The sequence below is a fragment of the Asterias rubens genome, chromosome 16 (assembly GCF_902459465.1).
Source record: "Asterias rubens chromosome 16, eAstRub1.3, whole genome shotgun sequence".
NCBI classification, from domain to species: Eukaryota; Metazoa; Echinodermata; class Asteroidea; order Forcipulatida; family Asteriidae; genus Asterias; species Asterias rubens.
In genome coordinates, this window is record NC_047077.1 from 1,841,778 (window position 1) to 1,857,045 (window position 15,268).

Below are 15,268 nucleotides of genomic sequence, written 5' to 3' on the forward strand. Positions count from 1 at the left end.
ACGTGTACTTCACACAACAACTTTTAACACACATTTCAACTGGCGTCAACTGCATGTTACAAGCTATTTATAACATATACAAAATTCAGTCAACTCAGAAAACACAGATAAAAATTCCGCTGACGAAATTGTTACACTTTTATTCTTTTATTAACAACATTGGAAAAGTGAAGACGTTTATATATCAGTCACCCTTTGAGGTAAGTTTTATACTTTCTTTGTGAGATTTTGAGGTTCCTTATTGGGTTATTTTCAGTTCTAACTATATGTTTTTTAAGGTGACATTGCTTCTGCAGTAGTTCGGCGGAAATGACGTGCTTTGTTGTCAACGAAAATCTCACACATGTCACGGTATGACGGTGAGTGAACTACGTACATTGGCCGCAGGCATATGACGCGTCTTGTAAGAGCATGGAGGTAGAAATGGAAAAGTTTCCGTATGGCGCCACCACTTTTTCATTCGATATGAAATAATATAGTATCTACTTTACCTCAATGAAATATCCCCTTTTGTAAAAATGAGTGAATACTGAAAAAGTGGTGGCGCCATACAGAAAGTTATCCGTAGAATTTAAGAAATACTCCATGGCATGGTAAGACAAGAGCATGGAGGTAGAAATAGAAGAGCATGGAGGTAGAGTGTTTCTTCACTTCCCATAAATATAATGAGGTTTTCTGTCATAGTTCTTGAACTATGACTGAGTGGGGTGTTGTTTACTATCGTTCACAATGGAGGAAGGCTCACCATGGTTCCACCGTTTCACCATTTGGTTTCCCTAAACACTCCATCGTTTCTAGTCAGAGAGACATATGCAATATGGTTTCCCTATCTCTGAAATTTCATTTTCATTGCTTGCTTGCCCATGGAGCAATAAACTACTCTCTGTCTGATGTGATGGGTTCTCCAAATACAGAAGAAGGCCAATCCTTCTTCGGATGTTACCCCTTATTCGTACTGTATTAAACAATGGTCTACAACTTATGATACATTTTTGGGGAAACTTTCCGAATCCTGACACCACTTTAAACTCATTACAAAAATGAGGTGAAAGTGGTGTCATGAGGATTCAAAAAGTTTCCCACAAAATGTATGAGTAACACTATTTTATTTCATAATGAATAAAAAATTGGTGGCACGAATCAAAAACTTTTTCCATTTTCTATTGACCATTTTCTAAACATTTATAATGGAATAAAATAAAAAACAACAACAACATACAAACACCCTAACAAACACCAAACTTCACATTGGCCAAACAGCTGCTTCTACTACTACTAGTTCATATTTGAACCCAAGCATGACGCGTCTTGTAAGACAAGGAGTGAGCTTCAATTGGTTTCTTCACTTCCCAGAAATATAATGAGGTTTCTGCCATATTAGTTCTTGAACTATGACTGAAGGTTCATGGTTCCACTGTTTCACCGTTGGTTTCCCTATCAGGAATTTCTTGTTCATTGCTTGCTTACAAGTCTGTCCTTACTCTATGCTTGTTTGTATAGCATGGAGCAATTAACTACTATCTGTCTGACCGCATTGGTTCTCCAAATACGGAAGAAAGCCAGTCCTTCTCTGAATGTCACCCCCATTGGTACTGGTTTATTTTGATCTGCAATTAATGTTCCATTTTTTATGAAACATTTCGAATCCTGACACCACTTTTCGTACCTTTTTTTTAAATACTTGACTTTTAAATTAGATACTATTTTATTTCATAACAAATGAAAAAGTGGTGGCAGGTAGGATACAGAAAGTTATCCCGCAAACCTTTCCCATATTTTTTTTTGTAGTGGCTATTGATCATTATTTATCTGTCTGGTTAAAGTGAATAGAATAAAAAGAGATTAACCAACAAACAAAAAACACACAAACAATTTTCACCTTCCCCCAAAAGCTGTTGAGCAGAAAATACGGGAAGATTTCCGTATCCACTACAATAGCAACTTTCTTTAACTGAGCAGTTCATACATGTGTAGTACAAAAAGGGAAAGTAAATTGTTTGTAATGTGTTTTTTATTTAATTGTATTTAAAAAAAAAAAACTTTTGGAGGTATTTATCGATACAAAAATAAGACCTCAATTTGAAGGTTTTAAAAAACTGCAATGTAGCATGTACAATTCAGCTGCTGATGGCGTCGAGATGACAATAAGAAGAAACTATATAAATAAGTAGTAAACTTGCGGGTACAACCATGTGTATTAAATCTCTTATGAATGAGTGTTGGCTCTGAAAAGTGCCGGTTTGGTCTTGATGTTTTGAGCAGTATACCCTGCTTGTCTTCAGGAGAATGATAATACATTGATGTTATTGATGGGATGTTCCTCTTTTATAGTTGCAACAAAGTGGCCATACAAATGTAGCTCCCTCAAATCAAATGATGTTACAGTACAATCCAACTTTATTGTCCCTGCATGGGAAATTCCTTTGGCCTTTTTGCTCACATAAAAACACATGATTGATGACATACCCTACAGTATGATACTATAGTAACAACACTAACCAAGGTTTTTGGTGAATATTTCTGAAAAGCAGTTAACCAATTAAAATCTGCTTACTTTCATGTGAGCTAAATTTATTGACCTGATTGAAAATGTTTAAAATGAGTTTCAGCAAAGGGCCACAGATCACCTGTCGCGATTTTTGTTCCAGCTGGTCTTTGTAACTAAGAGCTTGTTTTCCATATTGCCCAATTTCAATTGAAAGAGAAGATCCGGGTTAAAATAAAATGATTCACCTTTGCCTCAGGGACCTCATTGTCATAATTATCTTATCAAGGAAGTTGACAGTTACAGGGCTGTATGCTTCGTTTTTGAAAGGACAAGGGCACCAAGGCATTTTCTCTTTGGCAAAGGGCACCCTATGAGGAAATTGTAAAGTTCTACTGGAGCATTTCAAGGGCACCAAGGCAATGGCAAGGGGCAACGAAGGCAATCGCCTCCGTTGCCTCCGTGAAGTATCAGGCCTGCAGCTACAAGTACGCTGATGTAGAATGATCCATTTAGATTAATGATAGTTTTGTGTTTGGGGTAAAGAATATTTAGGCCTATTTGGTTACAGTTCCCAAACACTGACAATGCATCATCAAGGCTAACAATTCACACTGGACCACCCACCCCTCAGGGGTCACCCTGGCCAGTGATTTATATTTGTATTTGTATTGTATTATTATTCAAACCAGCATCGGATGAATCGCCAATTACAGCAAAAATAAAAATAAAACTAATAAATTATTCTTTAAATTTTCACATGAAAGGCCTTTACAAAACTAAATTTAAAACAATTTTGTTTTGGAAGTGGGCTCTCGAAGGGACCAGTTCGGTGATCTTGTGTGTTTCAGTGGGAGATATTTTTAAGACGCTGGTGGCAGCAGACATACAGTGTGTTGATCTGTTTTTTGCAGGCGCTGAGATTGTGCGCACATGCTCAGTATTGTGCGCGAGGTCTGAGCATGCGCACTACTGGCGACAACTGTAAAAAAGGACCGTCCAAAAGTCTCCCAATTGAGTAAATAAATAATGTCTTATTCTGTGTAATATCGTGTCTATTCGAGTCTTATATAAAATACTTTCAATTCTATTGAGAAATGAGGTAGTATACTTTTTTGTAAAGCCAAATCAGATCAATCTTCTTTTATGCATGTCAATTATACATGTACATACTTGTTCGAGTAAAATAATATCTAGGCCGTAATGTCATGGAGTTTTTTTCTCTTTTTGACTCATGGTCAATGTAAACACATTCTGGTCGAGTAAACATTTTGGGCAACAACAGTCATGCCCTGCAGACTTGTGGATTTTTCCTGAGCCCCGACCACTGAGATTGCCGGCAGCTACAATCATGTAGAGGAAATTGAAAAGTGTAAATGTGCTGTATAAATTGAGCTGTTATTACAAAAGGAATGTCATATAAATTATGCATACAAGTGATAGCCTACATAATTGGAAAACTGTAAATGACTGGCATTTCAATGAAATTGATCTTAGTAGAAACAAAAGAAGGTTGAGCTGTACAAGGTGTCCCCCCCCCATAGTCAAAATTGGTAACAAAGAGTGACATTTTGCTTGACTTTTGACATTTCATGTGTAAATTGAGTTTTGTAACACTCTCCCAAGAGATCTTTGTACATGCATACATCCCTTCAGTGCTTCTAGTCCAGTTTAAAGACATATTTGTTCAAGCGTTCTTTCTAAATCAGAGTCAAGTATTCTGTCAAATGTTACCATTAATTTTCGCTTTGTGCGCCTGGAGTGTCTATTGACAAATATGTGCGCGGTATAAATATTTAGTTGCATGTAATACACGGTAGACGGAAAAGGAGACCCAGTAGAGGACGTACGTCATGGACTTTGGTCGTGTGAATAAAACATTGTATGCATAATTCATGTTTGATGTCGGGTCAGATGTCACATCGAAATCGAGGTAAACCGGGTTAGGGTTAGGGTTAGGGTTAGGGTTAGGGTTAGGGTTAGGGTTAGGGTTACCTAAATGTTTTATTCATATCACGGTGATGATGTAGGGTCCTCTACTGGGTCTCCTTTTCCGTCTACCGTAATACACACATCATCAGATGCACTAGGTGAGATTTATTCAATTCTTTATAAGGGAATCAATGTGTGGTGAAGAGGTCTTGAACTAGTGGTTTAAACTCGCCGAGGCCTGGTTCTTGATAATTTTACCGAGACGAAGAGTGTTTTGTCTGAAAAGGAAATTGGGAGTTAGAGCAACCAGTTGATCGTGCAGGTTTTTCCAAAAAGAGGAGGATCAGCGCCTTTTTATTTTTAATTTTTTATTTCTTTCGAGGGCGGTCGCCAAGCATTTTAATTCAAACTGGCCACCTATTCTTCAAGTTCAAGTTAAAGTCAACACCCACTTTTTGTACATGTAGTTACAAGTTCTTAAAAGATTAGTAAGTTTAATAATAAATACACAGAAAATTTGTCCTTTTGAAAAGAAAATTGTAAAATAAAAAAAAATAAAAAAAAGGATGTGCAGCTTTTTTGTTTTGATTTTCAAATCTTGGGACTTAGCAACAATGAATTGGTGGTCTTAAAGGGAGACTGTTGTCATGAATTGATGGCCAGGGCATGTGCGTTCAGTAACTGGACAAGAAATCATACATGTAGTGCCATGTCTTGCGATAGGTCAGGTCATAATGACACGTATGCCCTTTAACTGACAGCATCGCCCACTGTGGAGTCAACCTTGCCTGTGATATGACTGCCAGGTCAATGAGTTCATAATGCCAGTACAGCCACTGGTGCAACAACACAGCCCCTTCAGCTTTACAATGGAGGTTTTTTCAATGTTTACTCAGTTAACTTCCTGGTCACTCAGTGATTCAGAGTATCGTACACTGAGTATTGTTCAGAAAGCTTGGGTGGACTTTAAGATTCTATGTTGTTAAAATCAATAGTTGCATAGGTCAGATCTATTTTTAAAAAGCTTCAATTGTCCAGTGACATCACTTGTTTACAAGAGCCACATATCCTGGACTTCCTGCAGGCATGATTTGTACACAACCAATAAAAGGTTTTTTACACATTTCAGTCTTATAATCCTTCAGAGACTCACTTAAATGTAGTCATTGATGTTAAGTGCTGCAATAATTATGGTTTATGATTAACAATATATTATTTATTAGAAAGGGGGTACATGCAGTCTAGTTGTTCATCTCTTGTACAGGCTGTTTGTACTTTGTTTATTTATGACTTTGTGGTTCTGTAGTGTATGGCAATTAATGTACCCCTTTAAATTGGTGTGTACATGTATGTATTTAATAAATGTAAAAACATTTTGTGATTTTCATTTGTATAACATTTTAAAAAGGGCTAGGCCACTTTCATCTTGCAAAAGGCACTTCCAAATCTGTGAACTCTATGGGAACATTTTAATGGGGCACCAAGGCCAAGACCAGGGCCCAATTTCATAGAGCTGCTAAGCACAACAATTTGCTTAGCATGAAATTTCTTCCTTGATAAAAACAGGATTACCAACAAGTTTCCATTTGTTGCATATTGCCTGTTTACTTGTATTCGGCTGTTGTTTGCTTATCCTCAAAATCACATGGAAATTTGGTTGGTAATCCTATTTTTATCAAGGACGAAATTTCATGCTAAGCAAATTTTTGTGCTTAGCAGCTCTATGAAATTGGGCCCAGGGCCACGGAGGCCATGACCTCTGTGTAATTCCTGGCAACCCTGGGCAGCAATGTACACTCATGCACATTAACAGTAGACTCTTGTTTACCACCAAAGTTCCATACTACAAGTGTGCGATATGACATCATCAGTAATATTGTCTGTTCTATTTATAGCATCAGTGGTGACTCCATAAAAGACTGCAACAAACAGCTTTGACTGTGCAATAGTGGCCAGTCTACATACAGTGTATACCAAACACTGGCTGTGCTTTGCTGTGGCGTGCAGTGTACTGTTAGTGTTACATGTAGTTACTTATTGGGGATTGAGTGTAATGCATGATTGAAATTTGTAAGAAACTAGTGATTCTGTTTTTCCTTATTTGACATTTACAGGTAAGTACACCTAGGTATTAATTTTGGTTTTTACCCGTAAAAACCAAAATTAATATTCTTTATCCCGATGCAAATTTAACATCTCTTACACCTAGGCTAGATAGTTATCCCATTTCTTCCTACCATACATTTCTAATTGCTGCTCGGTGCTCAAACTCTTTCAGAGTGCACTGCACTTCAGTTGTTGACTTTCTATTCGTTGACATCCTGTGAAGTGTTTGCCTAAAGTTTTAGCATTTTTTAAATTAAATACATTTCTGGAAAAGAAAAGCTGGTTGAAAAGTTTGAAGCGCGTGTACATCATGATGGCGCTTGTACTATGATGTTTATGCGGGCCTGTCAAAATGCAAGAATTTTGACGCGATTCCAAAGGTTATGTCCTTAGGTTTAGGAAACCTAATCTATACTTGATTAAGGTGAAAAGTTTACAAGAGTTAAAGATAATTTAAACTCGTGTTCCGCCGGAGTTTTGCTTAGCACAGAATTCCATGCTTACTGTATATGATCAGTCGCCATTCTTTGCTTACAGAGCTAAGTGCAAAGTTTCTGAGTTAGCTACAGTAAGTCAAGAATGTGGACTAATAACGTGAACTACGCTTGCACACAAGCAACCTGCTAATCTGCGAAATACACTTGATGTAAGGGTGGAATTCCCTACTTCCGTAACCCCTGGTTTTTGTATGATTGTTTAAGAAAACAAAGTTTTGGGACTTAGCTTTTAACTATTGACACGATTGCAGGTTGCAAAGTGTTTAAACAACTTTTTTTTATAGTAATGAAAGCTGGCATTGGGACAAAGAATATTAATTTTGGTTTTACCCATACATACACTGATGTGTGTTAGTTGGTAAGACACTGCTCTAGAATTGCAAAGGTCGTGGGTTCAAATCCCACCGAGTAATAATCCTTAGATTATTTTCAAAGAGCTCGGGAAAGTACTAAGTATACATCACAGTGCTTACCAACATTGTTGTATAAAATGGGTAAAACTAATATTAAATTTTTTTTGCAGAATCCGACTCTGCGTTCTCCAAGATGGATTCTGCTGAGTCTCAGGACAAAGTCGTAGAGACAGCATCCAATCCGAAACAAGAAGGGACAGTCGCACTGATTCAAGAAATAATCCAAGACTCACTCGCCAAGTTGAATTCATTACCGTCGACATCAGACCGTCCGAGAAACCAGCTCCGTCGTAGTCTGAGCTACCCACCCACTTTCACTCACATCTGCAAGGAGTGCACCGGGTTGTGTGTTTGTCCATCATTCCGATACTTCACTGACGAGGATGACAACAAGACGAACTCAAGACGTGGTAAGCTTCAAACAAAGAGATGCCAGTCTTGCGTTCAGGATTGCAGCTCAATGTCCCTCGCCTCTTTAGATAGTCTTGGAGATATTATGATCAACGCCGATGAGCCAAACCCGACGGCGAGACCTGAGAAGGTCTTGTTCCCACAAGGTGAGGAGGAATATGCAGAATGTCAAGTTTGTCTTGTCTCTAAGATGTTGCATCACCGCGCTTGCTGCAGCATGCCCATCTGCGATCTCTGCGTTCAGACGTATGTTAGAGAGAAGGTGAACCGTCGCGTTGTCATCATCCGCTGCTTGAATCCCGCTTGTCACTGCTTCATCTTCAAGGAGGAGATCTTACATCATTTGAGTTCGGAGTTGTACGATAAGTTTCTGCGATTCTTGGCTGAGGATAACGGCGATCCGAGTCAGAAGACGTGTCCGCAGTGTAACCGCATCGCACACTTTGATATTGACGTCATGATAAGGTGAGGAAACAATACAAAGAGTTAAATGATTTTGCAGTCGGTTCCAATCTATGAAATAAGCCATTGGCGAGTGAGATTTGAATAATGTCTTGTATAATGACTTGCTTAGTCACAAGTTACTGACTGCTTAAATTTGAATTCCTCAATCTATGGAGACAGTTGCTGTGTCAAATGGAAAGCTTTATACATCTAGCAAGCTTCAGATGAGCAAACCTTGGTACCATTATACTGTGCTATACACATTTATTCTTAATTGTGTATTGTTGTTTGCCGTCTCTTACCCATTTAAGCTTGAATCATTTGACATACATGTACATGTAGCAACTGTCTCTATAGTCTGAGGAATTCAAATTTAAGCATTAATTTGTGACTACACAAGTCCTTGTTACAGATGTTATTCAATTCTTACTCACAAATGGCTTTTCGGAACATTATTTTATGAATCTATTTGTTGATGTATCTGTTTGTTGATGTACATTATCAATTAAGAATACAAAGTGAAAGCCTCTCTTTAAGTTTTCTACATTGGGGGGGGGGGGGGGTACCTGGGGGGCCTTAATTGTGAGCTCCACACCTGGAAAGCATCCCCTTACCGTGTAGCCTGGCTCCAGGGAAATTCTTTTGCTGCACCGCTTAAACTTCTGCCCTCAGTCATCATAATTACCTGAAGTGTTTTTCATTCTCTCCGAAATGCAGGACTCATAAAACCCGGCAGAATGAGCAGAAAGTGGCCTGTGCCTGCGGCCTGCTGTGGTGTTTCCGCTGTCACGCTCCGTGGCATCCCAACATGTCATGTAAGGAATACTTCAAAGGGGATCGGCTACTCAAGTCATGGGCAAAGGAGAGACACTTTGGTGAACCCAACGCTAAGAAATGCCCCAAATGCAAGGTAGGTCAAGAAAGCTGGTATTTTTGTCTGTGGTTTCTGGGGATGCAGCCGCCGCCGTGTGCCCCTTTATGCAGCTGATGTACATGTACGCCTTCAATAAAGGCTACACACACACACACAAGTGTGTATACGCCTGCAACCGTAAACCTCCTATTGACCTCCCATTGACAGCTCCCATTGGTTTTTGTACACGTTTTCCAACTGTGGATCCCAAAACTCTTTTGTTATAGGTCCCCAGTTTGATTGTCCTTTGGCAGGGCAGTCTTAAACTTTGGGAGGGCGGCCCTCCCTCCCAAAATCCACATGTGAAGATTACTGGTTACAGGTTGAATGGCTTCTGACTGGCACCCCCAAACAAAGATATTGACAAAATAGGGAGACCTCCAACATAAGCGATAGATAGCTCAGTTAGTAGAGCGCTGGCATGTTAATTGTGAGGTGGCAGGCTCAAATCGGCCTCTAGTCAATTTGTCCTTGTTCAACTCAATAAAACATTCATTTGTTTCGTTTTCTGTGTATCTTTTCCAGGTTTATATACAACGAAGTGTTGGGTGCGACAACATGACTTGCAGTCGTTGTTTTACGTCGTTTTGTTATAGCTGTGGAGGCCGTTTTTATAGCTTGCGGTATTTTGGGAAGCATTCTTCACGCTTCAGTGTGTTTGGCTGCAAGTATCAATTCAAGCCCAACGAACCGGTCAAGCGTATCATGATCCGGGGAACTCTATTTGGTAAGAAATACAATAACAATAAGTTTCTCAATAAGTAATAATTCGCACGAAAAAGGAACTTTGCCAAAAGTACATTTTATAGTAATGGAGTTTTTGGAATTCTTTGAACTCCCTTGTGCTGGTGGAATAATAAATTTGAGGCATTGCATGTTGAGGTATCAAATAAGTATTGGGTTTCGGTAACGCCATGTGTGTTTCTTGCTGGGTAGATTCAATGTTCTTTTGGGAACTTGTCTTGCTTAAATGTATATTCTATCACTGCGGAGTAGATTTTTCTGGAATCAGGAGACTTCTCAGTTCTGAAAAGACTGTCCTGCTTTTTTACCTACTACCTGGGCAGAAGGTTGAAAATCAGCCGAGACTACTAGGCCTCTCAGGGATGAGATTGTTCAGACTTTTTATGTCGGCCTGGTGAAGAAAATCAGACACTATTTTATCCACAAATAATGAAATCCTGCTCATTGGTCTACTTCTCTAGTGCTTTGGATACTGTTTCCAAAAGCTCCTTGGAATTTATAACCCCAGGGGTTACCAAACGGTAGAAATGGCATCATTTCAACATACCTTTCAATTTGTATCCAAGTTTCAGACTTTTTCATTAGTAATGACTCTCACCCCTGGCCTATACTTTAATGAATCGAGGGGACTTCTTGTTATAAACTTCACTACCGAAGTGAATTCTTAAAGGCAGTGGACACTATTGGTAATTGTCAAAGACTAGCCTTCACAGTTGGTGTATCTCAACATATGCATAAAATAACAAACCTGTGAAAATTTGAGCTCAATCGGTCATCGAACTTGCGAGATAATAATGAAAGAAAAAACATCCTTGTCACACGAAGTTGTGTGTGTTTAGACGGTTGATTTCGAGACCTCAAGTTCTAAATCTGAGGTCTCGAAATCAAATTCGTGGAAAATTACTTCTTTCTAAAAACTATGGCACTTCAGAGGGAGCTGTTTCTCACAATGTTTTATACTATCAACCTCTCCCCATTACTCGTAATCAAGAAAGGTTTTATGATGATAATTATTTTGAGTAATTACCAATAGTGTCCACTGCCTTTAATAATTGGTCTCTTTGTTTAGAAACTTACATGTATATTACGTTTTTTTTGCAGGTTGTCAATTACTTGTAGCTCCTATATGCTTGACTGTCACCGTAAGTTTCCTTGGGGTTTTGCTCCTGGCTGCTGGACCTTGGTATCTCACCTCACGGGCTAGACGAGTTTACATACGCAAAAAACATCATAGAAAATTCAGAAAAGAAGCAAGAATTTACCAACAGTATTTAGACGAGAAAAAGGAGTTGTATAGCGGGTGAGTTTACGATAACATTTTTGAATTTACGATCTTTCAAATGTTGTCAAATGAAATAAAGTTTTCAGGGAAATTACTCTTTTTTTTTTTAAGTAAATTTTTTCTAATCCTTTAGTTTTTATAAACATATCATTCAACTGCTCCAAGTTTCATCCCATTTGATGGTAATTTGGGGTTAAACAAAGACAAATTTACTAAAGTGAGATTTGAACCAACGACTTCTGGTCTGGGTAAACTGACTGGGTAAATTTGAAACAATTTGGGATTGAAAAAGGAAAAATCAACTAAAGTGGGGTTTGAACCACTGACCTCGAGGTTAACGTACCGGTGCTCTACCAAATGAGCTATCTAGCCCTATATTGGCGGCTTCCCTTTTTTGTTGATATCTTTGTTTGGTGTGCCAGTTAGCTGATGTGTAACCGGGGATTTCACCAAAGGTTAGGATAACCTGGGAAGCGGCAGCCAGTGGATCACCTTGAGGGGATGCAACTTTTTATTTCAGTTATCAAGTTGTAAACCACAAGGATTCCCTTGTGGTTTACAACTTGATAACTGAAATAAAAAGTTAAAATAATTTGAGAAAGACACCTCAGGTCAGTGGTTCAAACCCCGCTCTAGTTTTTTTTCCCTTGTTCAACCCAAAATTATTTCAAATTTACCCAGTCAGTTTCCCTTGTGGTTTACAACTTATAGCAATGCTATACCATTTCATGTCCCAAATAAAGTTTCCATCGTGTCACGTTCAACTCAAAATCAAGTACATTATCCTCTAGTTTCTCATTTATTATATTGTTGCGGCACCCGCTGCCAAAACATAGATATCGAACTGCCTCTAGCTGCCAGGCAATCTTGGTAGTCTAGTTGGTAAGACACTGCTCTAGAGTTGCAAGGGTCGTGGGTTCGAATCCCACCGAGTAATATGCCTGGGATTTTGTTTTCACAGGACTTTGGAAAGGACCTAGTATACAGTACTGACACCGGCGGAGCATGGGTTAAAAAACAAAATTATTACTCTATAGGTTCTCGTTGAAGTGTCAAAGTAATTTTTTAAATGACCTATTTCATCCTCTTTCAGGAGAAAAACTTCATTGACGCCCCGCTCAGCGACCCCTGTTGACCTCCCAGCATCACCATGGCAACCACATACTGAATGTATTGATGACATCAGGCATGATAACATTCCAGTAGTCTGATTCCCGATTTGTTTTGCCCTTGGTAAAAATGTCAACAATAAGATTAAGAATATCCCTAAATGTCTATTAAAAGCTTACATCTTTTGTACATGTAGCTCAGCCCTTGTCCTCGATACAATATTCCTATTTATATCCCAGGGATCAAGTATCATGCCTGTGCTGTAAATCCAGAGGTATAAGAAGTATTATGCTCCGTAAACACAGAAAAATCATCTTTGCTACTTTGCAAATACCAAAGTTAAACAGCCAGGGTTGTGTGGTGGGCACTGCAAGACAACTTTAAACTGTACAACCTTTTTCAGTGATGCGCTGCGAAACTTGGACAAACTGTAGAGGGCGCTCTGTGTTACGAAATCATACGTATTGAGAGTTTCTGTAAGAACGTTTCAGTCTACTTCAACCAAATTAAAACATTGCTAAAGTTAATATATTTGCCACTTCTTTCCCCATTTACCATGTAGTATTTTCTTGTATTCCAAATCATTCATGTCATTGTAATCATTAAATGAGACTTCTAAATCTGTGATTGACCTATTTAGGTGTGTATGAACAGTTTGAATGTTTGATAATGTAAATATATTAGGATATATGTACATGTATGTACAGATGATTAAAAAGTATTATTTAAAAAATGAAAGAAATGAGTTGTCTATGCTGATGTCAGTTGCAACCTTTTCTGATGTAAGTTGCAACCTGTAAGATTTATCGATCAATGTATTTTTTCTTTTTCTTCAATAGTTTATTTTTGTAATGATAACCTGTAAATGTTGTTTGAGACATTGTGTTGGTTGTTTGATTGTTTGTTTGCTTGTTTTTCTTGAAGAAAGCAGATAACAGTATTACATAAAAGGTGTGACCAGAGGTTAAAGCATACACTTGTTTAACTTATATTTTTTGCCAGACACCCGGGCTTGAGATTTATACTGAGGCCAACGAATGAAGCATTGGGCTTTTATTGTAAACTCAGGACCAGACAGTTCATGGGCCCAAATCTGTCAATCAGTGCGTTCACGGCGCTCCAACATTATTACCCCTGGTCAAAGGGGGCCATTTATTTCATTCCTTTAAGTCATCTTAGCTCCCTGGGAGTATACAGCCTGTGCTGCCAAGTATGTAGCACGAAGCGCTTTATACACCCGAAGGGCGTCTCAAAGCGCTGAAACATACAGTATTTCCTGCAAGGTACAGTGGGACTAGGTTTTTGAATTATGAGATCTACATGTACTCCTTCTTTCACAAGAACCATCTCTGCCCCGACAGGTATCCATTTACCCCTTGGTTTTTTACGCCTTGGTAAAGAGAAGCATTTACAGTCTTGCTCAAGAAAACAAGCGTCATAGGGGTTCGAACCCATATCCTCTTGACTAAACCACCAGAACTTGAGTCCGATGCACTTAACTGCTTATTTAAGTCTGCTTACCCATAGAAAGAGATAATCAACCGGGTTCAACCATTTGTTTTCACTCAAACTGAGATGTTTTCAATATCAACATTAAAAAAACAACGGTAAATAATAATATTTATATTATGTAGCTATTCAGTATTTTTCTTACATCAGGTCAACATAAAAGTTAATCAAAAATAGCTAAATTTAAAAATTCATGAGCACCAATTTATTTTATATAATGTTTGCTAATTCCTATGAAGGATGTCAGTGTAAAGATGCATATATTTTTGATTGATGTCAGTAATATAATATTTTTATGTTTAGATGTCTAGTTATAATGTACAATGTACACGCATTAAAAAAATATTATAATTTTATTTTGGTCTGGCTTTAAGAGTAGTTTTGGTTTGCTGCCAACCATGCCAGAAACACTGAAGCAAACCCTTTCCAGACCTTGAATTTCATCTTTGAAAGGGCAAGGCCATCTTCATTTCGAAAAGGGCACTTCCAAAATCTTAAAGTCAATGGGAAACCTTTGAAGGGGCACTCGGGCCAAGACGAGACCATGGGCAACGAGGTCATGGCCTCTATGGACTGGCTGTAATTCCAGGTCTATGACTAAGTCAAGTTTATGGGTTCATATTTTGCGTTACATGTTTTCATCACCCTGCAATCAGTATTTATTCAGTTATTGTTTACAGTTGTTTAACAAGATTAAATTGTCTTATGTTAGTTTTTATTTATTAATGTTTTGTTTTTTGTGTGAAAACATTTTCAGAAATGTATAATCAAAAGTTGCTTTCAGAAATGTATAATCAAAAGTTGCTTAACAACAAAATTTAGTAACCAGTATTTTCTGCTTAAAGCCATTGGACACTTTCTGAACAGAACAAAATTTAAAAGTTCACAGATTTACAAATAACGTACAGGGTTTACAGAAGGTAATGGTTAAAGACTTCCCTTGAAATATTGTTCCATGAAATGCTTTCCTTTTTGAGAAAACATTAAAACAATTATCAATTCTCGATATCGAGAATAACGGATTTATTTTAAACACATGTCATGACACGGCAAAACGTGCGGAAACAAGGGTGGGTTTTCCTGTTATTTTCTCCCAACTCCGATGACTGATTGAGCCTAAATTTTCCCAGGTTTGTTATTTTATACAAGTTGTGATACACGAAGTGTGGGCCTTTGGACAATACTGTTTACCCATGTTGTGCGATTGCTTTAAACATGTAAGAGCCTTATGAAATCGGGTCTAGGAGTCATTTTCATAGCTCTGCTTATAACGATCAGCAAAAAGACATGGATTTACCTCATACAGGACCTGCTTTTAAACAGTAAATAGTGATTGAAAATTTGAAGGGGAAACAAGCATTTCTGTGAGTTACACAAAAAGTGACCAAAACACCATGTTTATGATTTCAAACACAGTAAAAC

At 38.1% G+C, this 15,268-nt stretch overlaps 1 protein-coding gene across 2 annotated transcripts; it reads left to right on the forward strand.

The window, feature by feature from the left end:
• The first annotated feature begins 93 nt into the window (after positions 1-93).
• Positions 94-13,525, forward strand: LOC117301181 (probable E3 ubiquitin-protein ligase RNF217). 2 transcript variants are annotated; one of them, XM_033785082.1, is made up of 6 exons: positions 94-200; positions 7,544-8,309; positions 9,006-9,198; positions 9,727-9,928; positions 11,047-11,245; positions 12,321-13,525. In XM_033785082.1, exons 2-6 carry the CDS (start codon positions 7,567-7,569, stop codon positions 12,436-12,438), a joined length of 1,455 nt encoding a protein of 484 aa, XP_033640973.1. In that variant the 5' UTR covers positions 94-200; positions 7,544-7,566; the 3' UTR covers positions 12,439-13,525. The 2 variants fall into 2 exon arrangements, with proteins under 2 accessions (XP_033640973.1, XP_033640974.1); XM_033785083.1 differs by lacking the exon at positions 94-200 and adding an exon at positions 6,404-6,531.
• The last annotated feature ends 1,743 nt before the right edge of the window (positions 13,526-15,268 follow it).